The sequence below is a fragment of the Amia ocellicauda genome, chromosome 12 (assembly GCF_036373705.1).
Source record: "Amia ocellicauda isolate fAmiCal2 chromosome 12, fAmiCal2.hap1, whole genome shotgun sequence".
Classification (NCBI taxonomy): Eukaryota; Metazoa; Chordata; class Actinopteri; order Amiiformes; family Amiidae; genus Amia; species Amia ocellicauda.
Genome location: NC_089861.1, coordinates 24,536,885 through 24,555,104, shown reverse-complemented (window position 1 = coordinate 24,555,104; position 18,220 = coordinate 24,536,885). Strand labels below are relative to the sequence as shown.

General features: G+C 51.4%; 2 protein-coding genes across 5 annotated transcripts; one reads left to right on the top strand and one right to left on the bottom strand.

Annotated features, from left to right (window-relative positions):
* Positions 1-1,661: 1,661 nt before the first annotated feature.
* rce1a (Ras converting CAAX endopeptidase 1a) lies at positions 1,662-6,424 on the bottom strand. The gene is made up of 8 exons (XM_066718902.1): positions 6,090-6,424; positions 5,322-5,424; positions 4,930-5,013; positions 4,646-4,724; positions 4,222-4,389; positions 3,917-3,988; positions 3,694-3,756; positions 1,662-3,598 (listed from the first exon to the last, which is right to left on the bottom strand). The coding sequence occupies exons 1-8, from the start codon at positions 6,248-6,250 to the stop codon at positions 3,372-3,374; spliced, it is 957 nt and encodes a 318-aa protein (XP_066574999.1). The 5' UTR covers positions 6,251-6,424; the 3' UTR covers positions 1,662-3,371.
* Positions 6,425-7,783: 1,359 nt separating this feature from the next.
* Positions 7,784-18,220, top strand: peli3 (pellino E3 ubiquitin protein ligase family member 3). 4 transcript variants are annotated; one of them, XM_066718899.1, is made up of 7 exons: positions 7,784-7,840; positions 15,146-15,359; positions 15,657-15,786; positions 16,261-16,362; positions 16,826-17,023; positions 17,213-17,401; positions 17,581-18,220. In XM_066718899.1, the coding sequence occupies exons 2-7, from the start codon at positions 15,184-15,186 to the stop codon at positions 18,163-18,165; spliced, it is 1,380 nt and encodes a 459-aa protein (XP_066574996.1). In that variant the 5' UTR covers positions 7,784-7,840; positions 15,146-15,183; the 3' UTR covers positions 18,166-18,220. The 4 variants fall into 4 exon arrangements, with proteins under 4 accessions (XP_066574996.1, XP_066574998.1, XP_066574995.1 ...); XM_066718898.1 differs by lacking the exon at positions 7,784-7,840 and adding an exon at positions 12,567-12,981; XM_066718900.1 differs by lacking the exon at positions 7,784-7,840 and adding an exon at positions 12,908-13,009.

Below are 18,220 nucleotides of genomic sequence, written 5' to 3'. Positions count from 1 at the left end.
TGTGTGTGTCTGTCCCAAACTGAATAAATCTGATTGTGGTGATGAAGGGGAGTCTCTGTATCCAGGGAGAGAGAGAGAGGTGGGGGGGGCAGCTACAGAAATTTCATATTATTGGCGCTAGAAACAGCCAAGCAATCGCAGCCTCTGTGATTAATGACAAGGCTCTTCCTGCCATTCCGGTATGGAGAAGAGATCACGTTCATTAAAGTCTGCTGTTGGACCCCAAGGAGATGGTGAGGGGGCAGGAGGGGAGGGGAGAGGGGTAACAGGACAAAGGGAGCAGCCAGATTACCTTGATGTTCCTGGAGAGAGACAGAGAGAGAGATGGGGGGGGGGGCGCTGGGGAGTGAGATCTATTGACCCCTGCCCCCGATTTATTATTACTTAATTTTTTCTTGTACTAATGGACTTAACAGTCGTCCGTCTCTCAGCTGAGCCTGGGCCGCGGGAGCGAGGAGAGTGAAGCTTCGTATAACTGAGAGGACGAAACGTCGGGTGCAGTGGCTGGAGCGTGCGGTGGAGGTTGTGGGGCGCGAGGACAGGAAGTCATGTTACTGGGGGCTGGGGAGGGGGTGGGTATAAAGCATTGGGGCGAGTAACCGTTTGTTTGATTAAGATTATGTGTTGAAGGATTGTCCTGTTTCTCCTTTCTCTGCAATCTTAAAACCCCCCAAAACAACACCACCCCTGTGTTTAGATGAAGAGGGGGACCCCAACTCTCACCCCGCAGGCACCCCCCCACACCACTCTTCTGCATGGACACTGGACACATCAGTAAGTTACAGGTCACTTAAACCCCAAAATAAACACAAAAGAGACTTCTCTGACCTGCTCCAGCAACAGTCACGTGGAGAAGCCCAGTCCCAAGGCCCGGGTGGGTCTGGGAGTCCCTTTCCCCCGGGGCTCAGGTGTGGGGCTACCTCTGTTTGAGCCTCTGTCACTTAACAACGTGCCGCAGCAGAAGACCTTCTCACGGGGAGGGAGAACAAGGGCCCCCGAAGACGAGAGGGCAGGATCATCCGAGGTCAGAGGCACCAGAAGACCTGCAAAAGACCCAAATATAGCAGTAGCATATACATCAATGACAATGCAACCAATTAATCAATTAAGCCCTTAATCAGTCCTGTGACGGTATAATTTCTTCCTTTCTGTTTTTTTCTCTCTTCTTACTCGATCTGTGCTCAACCACCACTACAAACAGCCTTACACTGTGACTTAGATTGCCAGCTGTACGAAATTCAAAGTGGGGGGGGCAGGACCAGGTCCCACTTTGAAATGTGTGTCCCCTGGAGAGCGGTGAGGGGGCCGCCACTGTGACTAGTGAAGAAAATGTATTTGCTGCCCGACAGCAACACCAAGTGCCCAATCCAGGAACTGCATGGGGCCCGGAGGCTTGCTGAGCCCTTCAGCAGCTGGCCTGCCTAGCTCACGGTCTCTCTCTCTCTCTACCCAGAAAATAAATTAAATTGGACCTAATGCAATACCTGATCAGACAAAGAAATCAATCAATAACCTTATCTTACTTCAATGGTGGCTTTCCACAGGTGTAACATTTATAGTGGCCTTCAGAGCCTTGATTTGTACACATAACGCTTCCCTAGTGGCAGAGATACAGTACTACATGCACAAACGCTTAATAAAAAGGGGGACATTCCACAAGGTCTGTAAAATCACAGCATTTATTTGTGTTTTACCCAAAGTCTGATAGTCTCTTTTCTATTTTTTACATTTACAGTAAAATCCCGTACAAGATTGTCATCAAATGGCTTCCAACTGCACGTGTGACAGAAACAGACAAACAGGAAGAAAAGCATGCAGTCTTCGTCTTTCCCATTATTAATTTATTAATTTATAAATTTGTATTACTCTAGTCACCAAAATAGCTCTTAGGTACAAAATATAGACCTCAGAATATAAACATCTCGGAATTCTCGATATACAAAAAACAGGAACCAAACAAACCCTCCAGTGACTGGAAAAATAGAGTGGGTGTTTGTGACTGCATTGTGGGTAACAGGGAGCTGCATATTCACAGAGTGGGACAGGAAGTCCTTGTTGACCAGCTTCCTGTGTCGCACAGATCCGTCATCGGCGATGTCTCATGTCGATACAAGACTTCTCAGCAGCAGAGCAACTCCCAGACAGTAGGAGACAGCAGCTGCCCCTGGTTCTGACACGGCTGTCCAGTCCTGGGTTGGGTCCACAGCTCCCAGTGAGCGGGTCAGAGCTGCGGTCGCTGCAGAAGACCCACAGTGCGCCGGGCCAGGTCTGTCCTCTCTCTCTCTCTCTCTCTCTCTCTCCACCTGGGTCAGTGCTGGCTGGCTGGCTGGCTGACCCCACCCTCCCTGAGGCAGTTGTCGTTCTTGACCCGCTTTCTCCTCCCCCATATGCGTTACTGTCACACTGATGCCAGTCAGACCTTGGGGATTGCTAAAAAGCGAAAGTGGCTCAGAACCTGGGCGGGTGTGCCAGCGTGCCAGGGAGCTTATGAGAGATTGGTGGGGTCTCCTGCAGTGTGACCTTGGGCACTGCCACCCAGGACCTGCTCAAGTCACCGTGCCAGGGATAGGCAACTGAATATCAGATTTAGATTAGATAAACAAAGGACTTTAAGCAGCTGTCGTCCCGCCCTCCTCCCTCCTGACCTTTACAGCGCAAAACAGTGCGAGACACGACAGTTCCCAGCATTCTCAACTTGCAGGGTTGACTTCTGGCCCCATAATGATTATTATTACGATTAGTTATTATTACTATTAAAATAAAGCTTTATCATTCGTAGTTCACTGGGGTTGTCCTCAAACAAGACCCGGGCGGAACAGGTCAGTAGAAGCCGATCTAAAACCCTGAACCCAAGGGGCAGAGCCGGTTGACAATGCCACCGTATCGTCAGCACCAGCACCATGGTGACCTCATCAACACGTGCCACAGAGCCGAGGAGCCCGGGAAGTGTTTCAGTCAGGCAGGAGCAGATTAATACACACAAAACACAATTTCCCCAATCACTCTGTCACTATCTCCCTCCCTCCCTCCCTCCCTTTCCCTCTCCCTCGCCATACTATGCTGAATGTAAGGGTCCCTCTCCAAAAGTGAGGCTCGCTCAGGCTTCCGAGACCCAGGCAGGGCCGATCCCTCAGCTGCGGCACCGGGGGGCTGAGAACATGCTCCGCTGTAGACAGACGAACAGACAGTAACAGTAGCTGCTTTGGTATGATCTCAGAAAACTGTCCTAGTGTTCCTCTGTCTCTCACTGCTCCCTCCCCTTGGGGCTGGTGTCTGGTGTGGTGTGGTGGGGGGGAGGGAGGAGAGGGTGGTGGTGGTGGTGGTTGGGGAGGGCGAGGGTGGGGGAGAGGGGCAGCGCCAGCCGGCCCGGGTCAGGAGGAGCAGAGGGAGCGAGGGCTGGGTGCCAGGCTGCAGACAGGCGCGGCGCCGTAGAAGAGGGGATCGGTCATGGGGAAGAGCAGCAGGAGGAAGAGGAGGACGCCCAGGAGGTAGAAGGAGAGGAGGGCCAGGCGCTGGGGGTGTTCCAGGGCCGTGCTTAGGGCCGGGAAGCCCATGTAGTTGCAGAAGGAGTGGCATAGGACTGGCCCCACCAGGTGCCCTGAGCAGAGAGAGAGAGAAGGGGTGGCATGAGAATCTGTTAACACTCACTGGTAAAGAGAGAGAGAGAGACATCGAGGGAGAGGACTGCCTCACCTGTCCTGATGAAGATGAACGCAGTGTACGCCCCGAAGACAGCAGTATACGAGAACTGGAACACTGCAACACAAACACAGTTACACTTAAACAGTTTCACACGGTCACGAAGTTACACACATACACACTTATACAGTTACACACTCTTACACAGTTACACACAGTCACACAAACGCACAAACACAGGAAGGGCGGGAGGGTTGGCAGAAGGCGGTCTCCTTACCCGCGGACAGGAAGATGCCCGAGACTGTGCCCTGTCTGAAACGCAGGAGCTCGATGACGTGGTGGAAATGGGCTGCAGAGGGTGTGGGAGAGAGAGAGGGAGTCAAACACAAGACGGGCCCAGAAGGGGAGAGTTTTGTGATATACATATATCACAGTATTATTGTTCAGAAAGTGAATCAAATTAAATATGATTATTATTGATGTTGTTAATAACATATTATGATGATGATTGTCCAGAGGTCCAGGGAAGAGAGGGAGACGAGGTAAGAGGCCCGAGGGAGGGACAGCCCCTGAAGTACTCACCCACACCGAAGAAGAGCGGGCAGGTAAAGATGGCGCGGCTCGGCCCGGCACAGGGCACCAGCATGGGCAGCATGCAGGCCCTAAACACCAGCTCCTCTGTCAATGGAGCCACCACCTGGTTCCGCAGCCAGCGCATGTCACTGGCACACAGCGCCCAGAACCGTGGGTCTGCACAGAGAGAGAGGGGGAGGAGGAGTGAGAGAGGGCTGTTTGAATTGAGGCGGAGCATGGCAGAGCATGGACAATGGCAGACAAGTCTGAGAGAGAGAGAATTAGAAAGAGAGGGACAACAAGAGAAAGATAAAATGGGAGAGAGAGAGGAAGTGAGTGACAGAGGGAGGAAGTGAGAGGGAGGGACAGAGAGGGAGAGAAAGAGAGAGAGGGAGCGACAGAGGGAGAGAGGGGGTTCCCCGCCATCACTCACCAAAGCCCACCTTGACTCCGTCCACAAAGTCCCAGGGACAGTCCATGGCCAGTTGGATCAAAGGTCCCAGAAACAGCACCTGAGGGAGAGAGAGAGAGGAGGGGAACAAGGAGGGGGGATAGGTTACATGACTGACTGCGATAAAAGTGGGGAAGAATAGTATAACTTTTAATAATTATTAGTAATAGTATTTTGAATTATTACTATTATTTTATTGTGTGCCAGTTGGCAGTTTGCCAGTGTTGTATGGGTGGCTGAGACTGGCACTATGCCCACTGTCTTACCATAGTAAGGAGCAGGGGCAGGGTAGCGGCGGGCACGATGCCCTCAAGTCGAATACCCATGAGGCCCAGCAGGGAGGGGCCGGGCTGGGGACAGAGAAGAGAAGAGGAGAGGAGAGAAGAGGGGAGAGATTTAGACTGGGCTGTAAAATGATTACAATGTAATGTAGACTGTAATGTTTTTTAGGCAGGCACCTTACTTGGTTAGACTAGTGCATCCAATCCCGATCCTGCAGGGGCTACACTGCACTACACAGCACTGTACTGGACTAGACTACAGTACCCCAAACTGGACTGGACTACACTGCATTAGACTACAGTACATTAGAACTGGACTGGACTACCAAAGGACGGCATTTGGACCGTGCCCACTAGGAGGCGCCTGGCACACTTACCAGGATGCCCGTGTACTGCCTCCATGCCCACACGAAGACGGGCGACAGCGCCGACACGATCAGCACGCTGGTGAACCGGCGCTTGATGACGGTCGGGTGGTCCCTGCCAACAACACACACGCTGGTGAGCCTCAGTGACAACACACACACCGGCTAGGTGCTGGGTATCTACCGGGTGATTTTAATCATGTCACCACTGGCAGCACAAGTGTTCTTTAATGCGAATCAGTGACCAGAAAACGCTGGGATTACATAAATACAGTAGTTTAATGACCAGTGTGTATCACACATAACAGCCCCAGCCCTCCTACGACATCCCAACATCGTCCAGGTGTTAGTGCTTCCTCCGTTTTATGCCCGGTGATGGCTTACGACCACTGTGTGTGTCACACGCCCCGACACCGAGCTGCAGAGCCTCTGTTTCTTCCTCGTACTGGTATCAAAACCGAAACCGAAATTGGCAAGCGCGGGAAAGCGAATCTCTCGCAAGCCAAAATGAGCCCATTAGAGGTGATGAACCCATTATAACGTCAAGCGAAGGGGTGCCCTGTATCCGCTGCTACGCTGACAGCGACAAGACACGAAACCTATCAGGGGTGGAAGTCAGTCGCGACACTACGGGCGACAATCAGCTTCTTTGGACCGATCGCCGGTTAAGGGCGCTCTGCTTCTCCTTGTGATTGAACCCCCTTCAAAGCAGCACCCGCACTTTTCCCGGGTGTGTCTGGATTTCGCCCCACGTTATTCAACAACCCCGCTCACACTCACCGTGGCAGGTCGTTCTTCCACACGTACAGACTGCCCACGTACGAGCAGGCGAGCAGCAGACTGCACAGCACGGACACCCAGCACACTCCGGCCGGGGGCACAAAAACGCCGTCCTCTGCGCTGTCGGGGTACATGGCCTGTAACTCGGCATCGTGGGACATGGCGCGCCTGCGAGAGACAGCGGGACTTCCTAGTGACCAGTGCCGTGCCTCCCTCCCCGCTGCTTACTTTTCTCCCCGTCCCTTATTTACAATGAAAAAAAAGCCTCGGAAATTAAAGACTAAACGGGGAAGACCCAGTGTCCTGGCACGGGATTTGGACGTCATCACAAAGCGCCTCCCCCCTGCCGACACGAAACATGGCGTGCGCACACCTTGTTGTCTGTCGCAAACCACATTCACGGCTGGCTGAGCTGCTTCGGCACTTTCCGTGTGGTTTCGTACATTCCCGTAACAGGCAGAGGAGAACCCGAGAGCGAATCCTGCGCATCCCTGCATCTTATCAATCACGGGCGTTGTTATTGCAATAACTGAATAATTGACAACATCTAATATAACAAAAGATTGTCTAGCTGTGTTTTGTTTATTTCCCTTCTTTGAGCACCAACCCAATCTACCTCATGGAAAGCTACATTGTTATACAACTTCATGTTGTCCGGTTTTATCTTGTGTCGAGGGGTGTTTTTATTATATCCCTTGTAACATTGTGTATAGACTATGTATGGCATTGCGTATTTGCTTACAAAACGTGTAAGTTGTCTTGCACCAAAGCACAACACAATAATGTCTTTTTAACACACACACACACACAAACATTATTGTGTTAAAAATATACATTATTTCGTTACAAAAGACACAGTATTGTGTTGTATTGTTGAAAATAAAACAAATTAGTTCTAAGAGTGTGGATAAAGGCGTCTGCTACATAACATGGGGGGGAAAAAACAGCCTGAAAGCCAAAAGATCCCTGCAGAACTGCTGTACTAGACTGGACCCCAGGCTGCAGACCCTGCTCCATCATGATGAAGCTGAGCCTTTTTGCAGGCTCTGCAGCCCCGGTCCTGGAGAGACACAGTCCAGCACAGCAGGCTCTGCAGCCCTGGTCGTGGAAGAGCAGCTGTTAACCAGACCCTGGCCGGATGCCTGTGATGCTCCAGGACTCACCCCGGGGATGAATACAGTCTGTGAAATCCACAAGTCTTGTTTTCCAGAACTTTCCATATAGCCACTCAGAATTAGATACGGTCCTGTGAAAAGCAGCAGCCTAAGAAGACACACAATCACAAAACAGTCCCCCCCCCCCCCATCATCTCCGTATCCCAAACGCCGAGCCATCAGCTAGTGGGCGGGGACAGGGGGCATACCTACGCGGGAAAAAAGATAACAAACAACAAAGGACACCAAGCGCAGCCAATCAGCTGCTCCGACGCAGCCGCGGGGGCGTGGCGGCGGGCAGCCCGGACCAGCACTCGCCTCTCCCGGGGAGCGCAGCTCGCAGGACGCAGGCTGGGCGAGGAGAGGGCGCCCCATGCAGTGCAAGCGCCGTCGGCTCCGATGATCCTGCGGTCAGACTCGCACTGAAGCACAGGGGGAGTCACAGACGCTGCAGGCACAGCCTTTTGGGGAGGAGGAGGAGGAGGAGGAGGAGGAGGAGGCGGGTGGGGTGGGGGTGGGGGTGGGGGGGGGGGTGGATGAAAGAGCAGAGCCAGGACATCACAGCAAGCCGGACCTGTTTTTGGGCACAATCAGCGGGTATTTATTACATCATACCACTGCGCTGCTCGCTTCCATTCCGTTCTAATTTCATTTATTGTGATCGTGCTCCTGCTGCTGCTCATGACAAAGAGTCATTTTATTCTGATCATCATCATCATCATTATTATTATTATTATCATCATTATCCTTATTCGTTTTGGTCATGTTTTCCTAGTATTGCATCCCTGTGCATCTGCATGCTCCTAAACTGGAAGAAGAAGAAAAAAGCACAACAGCCAGACGGATCTGTATATGTCTTGTATGGCATCGCATTGATTCTATACATCTGTTGTGTGTGTGTGAGATGTCATGTGTTGTAATGGTTGCTGTTTGTGTGTGTGTGTGTGTGTGTGTGTGTGTGTGTTTGGGGGGGGGTGCAGGATGTGGATCATAGACCCGGTGTGTGCAGCTATTGCTATTGCTGGCTGGTCGCAGTCTTGCGCGAAGCCGGCAGCATTAATCAAATCTGATCTGATATCTTTCCGTTTCTGGAGGGGAAGGTGTAAAAATAGCAGACCGGCTCTGGGGTGGCTCATTGCAGAATATACCCCCGCAACCACCCCCGGCTCCCGCACACTCCCCCCCCACCCAATGCACAGACACACACATAACGTCGGATTGATTCGTAATCGGTTTTCATGGTACTGAATAATATTGAATAATAATAATAACAATAATCATAATAATAATGCAAACTGGTCCATGGATCGTATTAGTGAGGTAATCGATAAACGTGATCAATGGTGGTGATTTCCTGTTATTACCATTATGTTGGGTTTGTTTTTTATTATGGCCGCACCGTCTCCACGCACGCAGAGCAACACAAACACATCGGCAGCAACGTGTCACGTTTGTGGTCGTATATTGCAAAGTTAGGTAGCCTATATTATTTTTGTTATTATTAATGTACTGTTTCTGACAGATTTGTATTCGTAGGTAAGACAGATTGAAGATTCAGAAAACAGCAATGTAATTAGGCCTAATAATAACAATAATTTGTATTTGTATTATTATTCATATTATTGTTGTTGTTGTTTAAACATGTCAGACCGTTTTTACTTTTTACTTTACAATCGGATGATGCCACGTGTTTAAGGCATATTGACGATTCTTACAATAACTCATTCATATTCATATTATTGTTGTTGTTGTTGTGCTGACGGACTGTGTGGCATCCTGATTGAGATAGCGAGAGGTCTTGTGGGGGGGGCGGCCTGCGCTCAGTCTCCAGGCTGGGAGAGAGTGAGTCAGCCCACACAGGGCACAACACACTCACTCCCTCCCTCAGAGACACACACACACACACACACAGACACTCCCTCCCTCACAGAGACACAGACACACACACACAGACACTCACCCCCTCACAGAGACACACACACACACACACAGACACTCACCCCCTCACAGAGACACAGACACACAGACACTCCCTCCCTCAGAGACACACACACACACACACTCACCCCCTCACAGAGACACAGACACACAGACACTCACCCCCTCACAGAGACACACACACACACACAGACACTCACCCCCTCACAGAGACACAGACACACACACACACACTCACCCCCTCACAGAGACACAGACACACAGACACTCACCCCCTCACAGAGACACAGACACACAGACACTCCCTCCCTCAGAGACACACACACACACACACACTCACCCCCTCACAGAGACACAGACACACACACAGACACACAGACACTCCCTCCCTCAGAGACACACACACACACACACACTCACCCCCTCACAGAGACACAGACACACAGACACTCCCTCCCTCAGAGACACACACACACACACACTCACCCCCTCACAGAGACACAGACACACAGACACTCACCCCCTCACAGAGACACAGACACACACACACACACTCACCCCCTCACAGAGACACAGACACACACAGACACTCACCCCCTCACAGAGACACAGACACACACACAGACACACAGACACTCCCTCCCTCAGAGACACACACACACACACACACACACTCACCCCCTCACAGAGACACAGACACACACAGACACTCACCCCCTCACAGAGACACAGACACACACACAGACACACAGACACTCCCTCCCTCAGAGACACACACACACACTCACCCCCTCACAGAGACACAGACACACACAGACACTCACCCCCTCACAGAGACACAGACACACACACACACACTCACCCCCTCACAGAGACACAGACACACACAGACACTCACCCCCTCACAGAGACACAGACACACACACAGACACACACTCACCCCCTCACAGAGACACACACACACACACACACTCACCCCCTCACAGAGACACAGACACACACACAGACACTCACCCCCTCACAGAGACACAGACACACACACAGACACACAGACACTCCCTCCCTCAGAGACACACACACACACACACTCACCCCCTCACAGAGACACAGACACACACAGACACTCACCCCCTCACAGAGACACAGACACTCACCCCCTCACAGAGACACAGACACACACTCACCCCCTCACAGAGACACACACACACACACACACACTCACCCCCTCACAGAGACACAGACACACACACAGACACTCACCCCCTCACAGAGACACAGACACACACACACAGACACTCACCCCCTCACAGAGACACAGACACACACACACACACTCACCCCCTCACAGAGACACAGACACACACACACACTCACCCCCTCACAGAGACACAGACACACACACACAGACACTCCCTCCCTCAGAGACACAGACACTCACTCCCTTACAGAGACACAGACACACACACCCTCACACAGAGACACTTGCACACAGACGCTGTCTCTCTCTCTCACACACACACACACACAGAGACACCCTCTCACACACTGCCCACCTGTGCTTCTACACCAGGGTAATCAGTCAGGCAACATAACCACGCAGCTACAGCAGTCAAAAGGGACACCATAGTGCTGTCTGTCTCTCAGTCATACAGATACAAACACAAGAACATAATACTGCATTTATTATTATGATTATTGTTGTTGTTTCTTGTTGAGACTACTGTGCTTTCGCACGTGTTCTTTGCCACGCTCTGTGTTTACTGCTCTTCAGTCTCCTACATCAGTGGTTCCCAGCCCTGGTCCTGGAGGACCCTTTAATCTCTACCTGGTTTTTGTTCCAAATGAGCTCTCAATTACTTAATTGAACTAATAATTTCCTAAATTAGAGCCTTTTCATTATTTTAAACAATAGGGGGTTTAAGTTAAGTATAGAATTATATAAATAATGTATTAAAGAACCAACTCTTTTATTACACCATTTCAAAAGTCAAATCTAAGCAGATTACTTCAATTAAGGGTTCAATTAAGTAATTGAGGGATCGGTTGGAACAAAAACCAGCAGGGTAGGGGCTCATCCAGGACCAGGATTTGGAAGCTCTGTCGTGCATTGCAATGTTGTCTTTCTCTACCCGAGTGGTTCTCAACCCCGGTCCTGGAGGGCCCATACTGAGCTCTCAATTACTTAATTGAACCTTAATTGAAGTAATTTGCTTGCATTTGATTTTCTCAATTGTGTAACTGATAAAAAAAATCAGTTCCTTAAAAAGTTAATTCCCTATGCAATTTTATACTTAACTTAAACCCCCTGCTGTTTAAAATTATGAAAAGCCTCTGATTTAGGAAATAATTCGTTCAATTAAGGGATCAATTAAGTAATTGAGAGATCGGATGGAACACAAATCTGCAGTTTAGGGGGTCCTTCAGGACCAGGGGTGAGAACCACAGATCTATCCCGCGATACCGTGCGGTGTTTGGCATGTGTGTGTGTGCGCTCTGCTGTCTTGCGGTGGTCTCTCCTGCGGTGGTCTCTGGTGTGCGTGTCCTGGGCTGCGCAATGCCACTGCGCACTGTGGCTCTACTGTGCTGTACGGCGTGGTCCTGTAGGTTACTGTACTGTACCCAAGGCAGCTTAGTCGTTCAGCAATGTGCAGATTGATGAGTAGCAGGAGGTCGTTCTCTGCTTCTCATTGATCAGATTATCCAAAATATTGCGATGTACGATGATGCTTTGCGCGCATTATGGAACGAATTTGCGGCAAAGTGTGAACAAGCATTTGATGATGTGAAAAAGGGTCTTATTTTTTATCGTAACAAATACTGAAAAAGTCAATTCAATGTATTGTCAGTGATCAGAATTACACGTCACACAGGGTTCATTATTTGTGAACAACAGTCACGTTTTCAATATATTGGATCCCAAAGCAACAGATGGCTCTGACTAACCGTCTGCATATCCATCAGCCTTTCTTTGTGAATGTCATGTGTTGAAGTAGTCATTCTTTTAATTTTGATAACTTTTTTAAAAATTATGACTGTGGACAGTGTTCAATATAGTTCTTGTAGGATAATGTACACGTTTCGTCGATACCACGGCTGGCTAATTTGTATTTCCATTCAGTTAGATCAATGGGTCTATCTGTATTGACTCGTCTGTTTTAGTTTCTGTCAACCCAGGAAATGTATAGTAGTTGTCTGTTGATGTCAAACGTTTTAAATCACCATGCATGAAATAAACAGCTGTTCGCTTGTCTTGCTGTTGGTAGAGGATGGCATGTGAACCACAGTGGACATTCAGACCTGTTTATAATGGTGTCTGAGCGCAGCACTGCTGACTTCCCATATGCTCAGTTTAGACTGGTTGTACTGGCAGCCACGAACAACGTGCACTTTTACATTCACTTTATATAGAGACACTTTGTGCTTAAAGCTTCATCCACAGCGAAAAAAAACAGATCGGTTAAACAAACAACGAATAAACTGAACACCTGACCGGCTAGTAAACTCCCCAGCGGTCGTACGCAACGCGTCACGACACACTTCCGCCGTACGTCCCGCCCCTAATGCAGACGCCTGAGTGTGCCGCGGAGCATGGTGGGAAGTGCTGGAGCCTGCCACAGCACGGCGGGGAGAAGTTGCCAGGGCGGAAGTAAATCACCGTGACACACAATTGACTTCTTCAGCGCATTGCAACCCTAAATCCCTTCCGCCTGCTGTTGAGCAGCGTCCCGCAATGTTGCTGTCAGCCTCTCTTTGCCTTGCATTTGCTCAGGATATCCTGTTGCGTATTGCACGGTGTTACCGTACGTCCGCCTGTGCTGAACTGTGTCTGTATGTGTCTTGATCTATCTGTCAGTCTGCCTGTCTTTCAAAGTGTGTGTCTGCCTGTCTGTGTGGCCTTTTTGGTGGATGGTCTGGCTGTGCTCCTGTCACTCTCTCTCTCTCCCCCCCTCCCACCCTCTCTCTCTCTCTCTCTCTCTCTCAGAGCTGTGACCTTGAGTCCAGCCCTGTGTGTGATGTGACTGTGCATCTACACCAGGGCAATCAGTCAGGTGACATAACCGTGCTGCTACAGCAGTCTTACAGATACAGCTGTAAGAAAACTACTGCATTTATTATTATGATTATTATTGTTGTTGTTTCATAGCAGACACGTCCTAACAGTTGTCACGAGGAAAACACTTTTCAGGTCTGTTCTTTTGAAGAGTTGAGGGTGGAAATCAGAATGCTAAAAAGTGTAGCCGAATTCCAGAGTCCCATACAGGTTTTGGTGAAGGGTCCGAGAGCCCAGCGGAGATGGAGAGCAGCGGGACAGTGGCCCCACTGCCTCGTCTCCTGGTTAGAAGTACTTTGAAGTGCTGGTTGTTATGTTTGGGAGGAAAAGGCAGGCAACTCCATTTTTATTGAGTGAGGAATGACTGTGTTGTGACGGTACTGTGACAGCTTTTCTATGCATCTGTGTTGCCCGGGCATCTTGCTTCGGGAGGTGGCACTGTAAAACTCCCCTGCACGCTCTCCAGCCCCTCCCCCCACTGCCCCGATATGCTAGCCTCTCTCTGGGCCCTGGGGGAAAATGCTGTCCAATATGTAAGATATATAAAAAACATACTCGCACACAGACACCATAGTCCTAGTGCTATATAATTAGGACTTTATTATTTTTTAATTCTTGTAAAAAGATTAAGGCAATTGATTTTATCTCTTTTGCTCTGTATCTCTCTCTCTCTCTCTGCAGTGGGAGGGTAAGTACAGATTGAAATATGAATAGCTGCAGTTGGAGAGAGAGAGAGAGAGAGAGCGAGAGGTGTGGAGACTGGTTAGGTAGAGTTGAATAAAGGGAGGGATAGAGAGGGTGAAGGAGAACAGGAGAAGGGTGTGAGGTGGAAGAAGGGAGGGAGGGAGAGGGGATGGAGGGGTAGAGAGAGCGAGGCAAGGGAAATCCCCATCCCTCAATCTCTTTCAATCTCCTTCCATCTCTTCAGTCTTTAGCCCCTTCTCCCCCCCATGCTTCTCTCCATCTCTTCACCCCTATACCCATCTCCCTCCGTCTCCTCTCTCCCCTTTCCCCCTCCTCTCCGTCTCCCCATCTACCCTCCCTCTTCTCCCTCTCCCTCTCTCTCTCAGCGGCGCTCCCCTCCTCCCCGGCAGTCTGGATACAGAGGGACTGGCAATCTGCACCCCATCTATCACCCTGCCAGTTCCCAGCTACTGCACATAGTCACACGTTGCTCCTATACTCCCCCTCCCTCCCTCCTTCTCAGTGTGCCTCCATCTCCTCCTCTGTCTCTCTCTTTCTTTCAATCTCAGTTTCTTCCCTTCCCTCTACTCCAACTCTCTCTGTTTGCCTCAAGATACACACACTGACCGGCTTGTAGTGAATTTCTGTGTTGTCAGGAGCTGTTTACTGGGTGTGTACTAACTAACTGCATGTTATGGAATAAACAAATATATATAAGCCCACTGCTGCACATGCCCCAACCTGCTTGGACTTCTCAAAAGCATAAACTGTATTTTTCATACCTATTAAAACTAGTGAAATGATACCCAAGGTCTACCCACCGTTTTCTATTAATAGTGGAGAGGGTGCTGAGAGCGAGAGAGGTGGGCATAGGAAGTGCGTTAGAGAGTGATGATGGGAAAGAGCGACAGGAAAGCAGAAACAGGAAGGTAGGGTTAGGTAGATAGGAAGGGAGAGAGGCTGAGACAGGAGAGTGTGTGTGTGTGGGTCTGTGTGTTTGTCTGTCCCTTGCTATGCATCTGTCCTTTAAGCATGTTATTGTGCGTGTGTGCACGTGTGCGCGTGTGTGTAACACCTCTGGGTCCACATGAGTGTGTGTGAGAGTGTGTTTGTTTGAGTATGTTTGTTTCTTTCCAACTTGTGTATCAGTGTGTGTCTGTGTATGTGTCCCTTGTCCTAATCCCCTGTCCACTCAGTGCTGGTGACTCTGTTTCCTCCGGTCTTGGCAGTGGTTGGTGACCCGGTGCCCGTGCTGGTGCCCGCTGGCATGGTGCTGGAGGGCAGCTCCGAGGCCCTGTGCCCGCCTCCTACGCTGGAGCTCCGCCCCTCCTGCAATAAGACCGTGGCCTCCTCCCCAACCCTGGGCTCCAGCTCCCAGCACCACGACAGCCTCTTCCCTGGAGACAAGGAGCCCGTCAAGTATGGAGAGCTCATCGTGCTAGGGTAGGTCAGCCTGCTTGCGCCATCCCGGGTAAATATAGCCTGGCACAGATGTGGACTGTACATGTGCTGTATACATGCACCTGGGGCCCACACACTGACTGGAGCCCCTGTACTGTACTGTATAGACACACCTGGGGTCACACACTGACTGGATATATACAATGTTATACAGACTCTCATGGTTACAGTGACTGTATTGTACTGTATTGTGACCGTCTGTTTGAATTTAATACTATCAGTCTGTGGACTGATTCATTTATTGATTGATTTGATTGATTGCGTGTCTGTGGCGGGCAGGTACAACGGCTCCCTCACCAATGGGGACAAAGGCCGGCGCAGGAGTCGGCTGGCTCTATACAAGAGGCCCAAGGCCAATGGGGTGAAGCCCGATGTCATCCACAACATCTCCACTCCACTGGTGTCAAAGGTCAGGCCACCCCCCAACTTCTGACCTCCAACCTCCCCCCACCCCAAGCTGTCTCCCCTCTTCCTCTGTGTGTTTCTGTTCTCTTCTCTCTCTCTCTCTGTGTCCCACACCCCTGCCCCCTCTCTCTCTCTCTGACTATCTTTGTCTTTTTTTGGTTCGGGACCCTGTGCCTCCCTCTGTTCCCTTACACACCTTTCTCCTTTTCCTCCCTTCTCTCTCTCTCTCTCTCTCTCTGTCTGTCTCCTGTACCTCCTAGCCTGCCCCCCCCCCACTCTCCAGCATGCACTCACATCCACAGCAATGGTGACGGCACACTTGAGCAATGGCCACATTGTTAAATTGGCCCCAGATACAGATCTATCAATTCCATCCCGAATCTGGTTGCAGTGAGAAGCAGAAACCACAAGTGGGCGTCACTGTGTCCGTCCATCCGTCTGTCTGTTTGCCCTAACACCTGTCTCTCCTGTCCACCAGGCTCTGTCTAATAAGAGCCAGCACAGTATCTCCTACACGCTGTCACGGAGTCACTCGGTCATAGTGGAGTACACACATGACACCAACACGGACATGTTCCAGGTGAGGATTTCCCCAGCATGCTCTGCTCCCAAGGAAATGCACCCCCCACCACTCCCATTCCCACTCCCACTCCCACTCCCCACCATGTAAAACAAAAATGCCAATAAAATCTCTGGGGGCGGTGGAATAGAAAAAGGATCTTAAATAATATGTATTTATTTATTACAAAATTATTATTATTATTATTATTATTATTATTAATTACTTAGCAGACAGAACACTGCAGTCCCAGGTGTGTGCTGAATGGGGGGTATAGGGGGAGTCACTGGGAGACTGGGTTGCTGTATTCGTACTCCGCAGCCTACTATTGGACCAAGCCCAGTCCTCCGCCAGCTGTGGTGCACACTACAGTCCCCATCTCAGTGCAGTGGTGCAGGCCATGAATTGTCTTTGTGTCAGCAGGGTGCTCTGGAGCTGTAGTGAGGCTCAGTGTGTGTGTGTGTGTGCATGTCTGTCTCTGCAGATCGGTCGCTCGACGGAGAGCATGATTGACTTCGTGGTGACGGACACCTCACCCAGTGGGAGTGGGGCCTCGGAGGGCCAGTCCGCCCAGAGCACCATCTCTCGCTACGCCTGCCGCATCATTTGCGAACGCAGCCCCCCCTACACCACGCGCATCTATGCCGCCGGCTTCGACTCGTCCAAGAACATCTTCCTGGGGGTGAGCCCACACGGCCCGCACTGTCCATACTGTCAATACTGTCCACACTGCAGACACACTGTCCACACTGTCAATACTGTCCACACTATCAATATTGTCCACACGGCAGACACACTGTCTACACTGTCCTCCCCGCCCACCCCCTCACTCACCAGTGCTCTGTCCATGTCCTGTGTCTGGCCTGGACAGGAGAGAGCGGCCAAGTGGAGGACGTCGGACGGCCTGATGGATGGCCTGACCACCAACGGTGTGCTGGTGATGCACCCGGCTGGGGAGCTGAGCGCCGAGCCCGTCCCCGGGGTGTGGAGGGAGATCTCTGTGTGCGGCAACGTGTACGCCCTGAGGGAGACGCGCTCGGCACAGCACAGGGGCCGTCTGGTGAGGGGGAGGAGGGAGAGATACTGGGTAGGAGAGCAAAGGGACAGAGATGGGCACAGGTGGCAGACTGTTGGGAAAGAGAGTAGCACGGGTGGAAGGATATAGGGAGGAAAAGAGGAAGGGAGGCGAAAGAAAGGAAGAGCGATGCACCCTAACCCCCATCCCATCTCCTGTCCCAGGTGGAGAACGAGTCCAACACGCTTCAGGACGGCTCCCTGATCGACCTGTGCGGAGCCACCCTGCTGTGGCGCACCCCGGCAGGCCTGCGTCGGACACCCACCCTCAAGCAGCTGGAGTCCCTGCGCCAGGAGCTCAACGCCGCCCGGCCGCAGTGCCCCGTGGGCTTCAACACGCTGGCCTTCCCCAGCCTGGCGCAGCGGGAGATCGTGGACAAGAAGCAGCCCTGGGTGTATGTCAACTGCGGCCACGTCCACGGCTACCACAACTGGGGCTTCCGCAAGGAGAAGGCTGGGGGGGGTGGGGCCGGGAATGAGCGGGAGTGCCCCATGTGCCGGCGGGTGGGGCCGTACGTGCCCCTGTGGCTGGGCTGCGAGGGGGGGCTGTACCTGGACGCCGGGCAGCCCCCCACCCACGCCTTCTGCCCCTGCGGTCATGTGTGCTCGGAAAAGACTGCCCGGGGCTGGGCCCAGATCCCCCTGCCCCACGGCACCCACGCCTTCCACGCCGCCTGCCCCTTCTGCGGCGCCTGGCTGACCGGCCAGCTGGGCTACGTCAAGCTCATCTTCCAGGGCCCCGTGGACTGAGAGGAGATGGAAGGAGAGGGGGAATGGAGGAGAGAGAGGAAGGTAGACAGAGAGG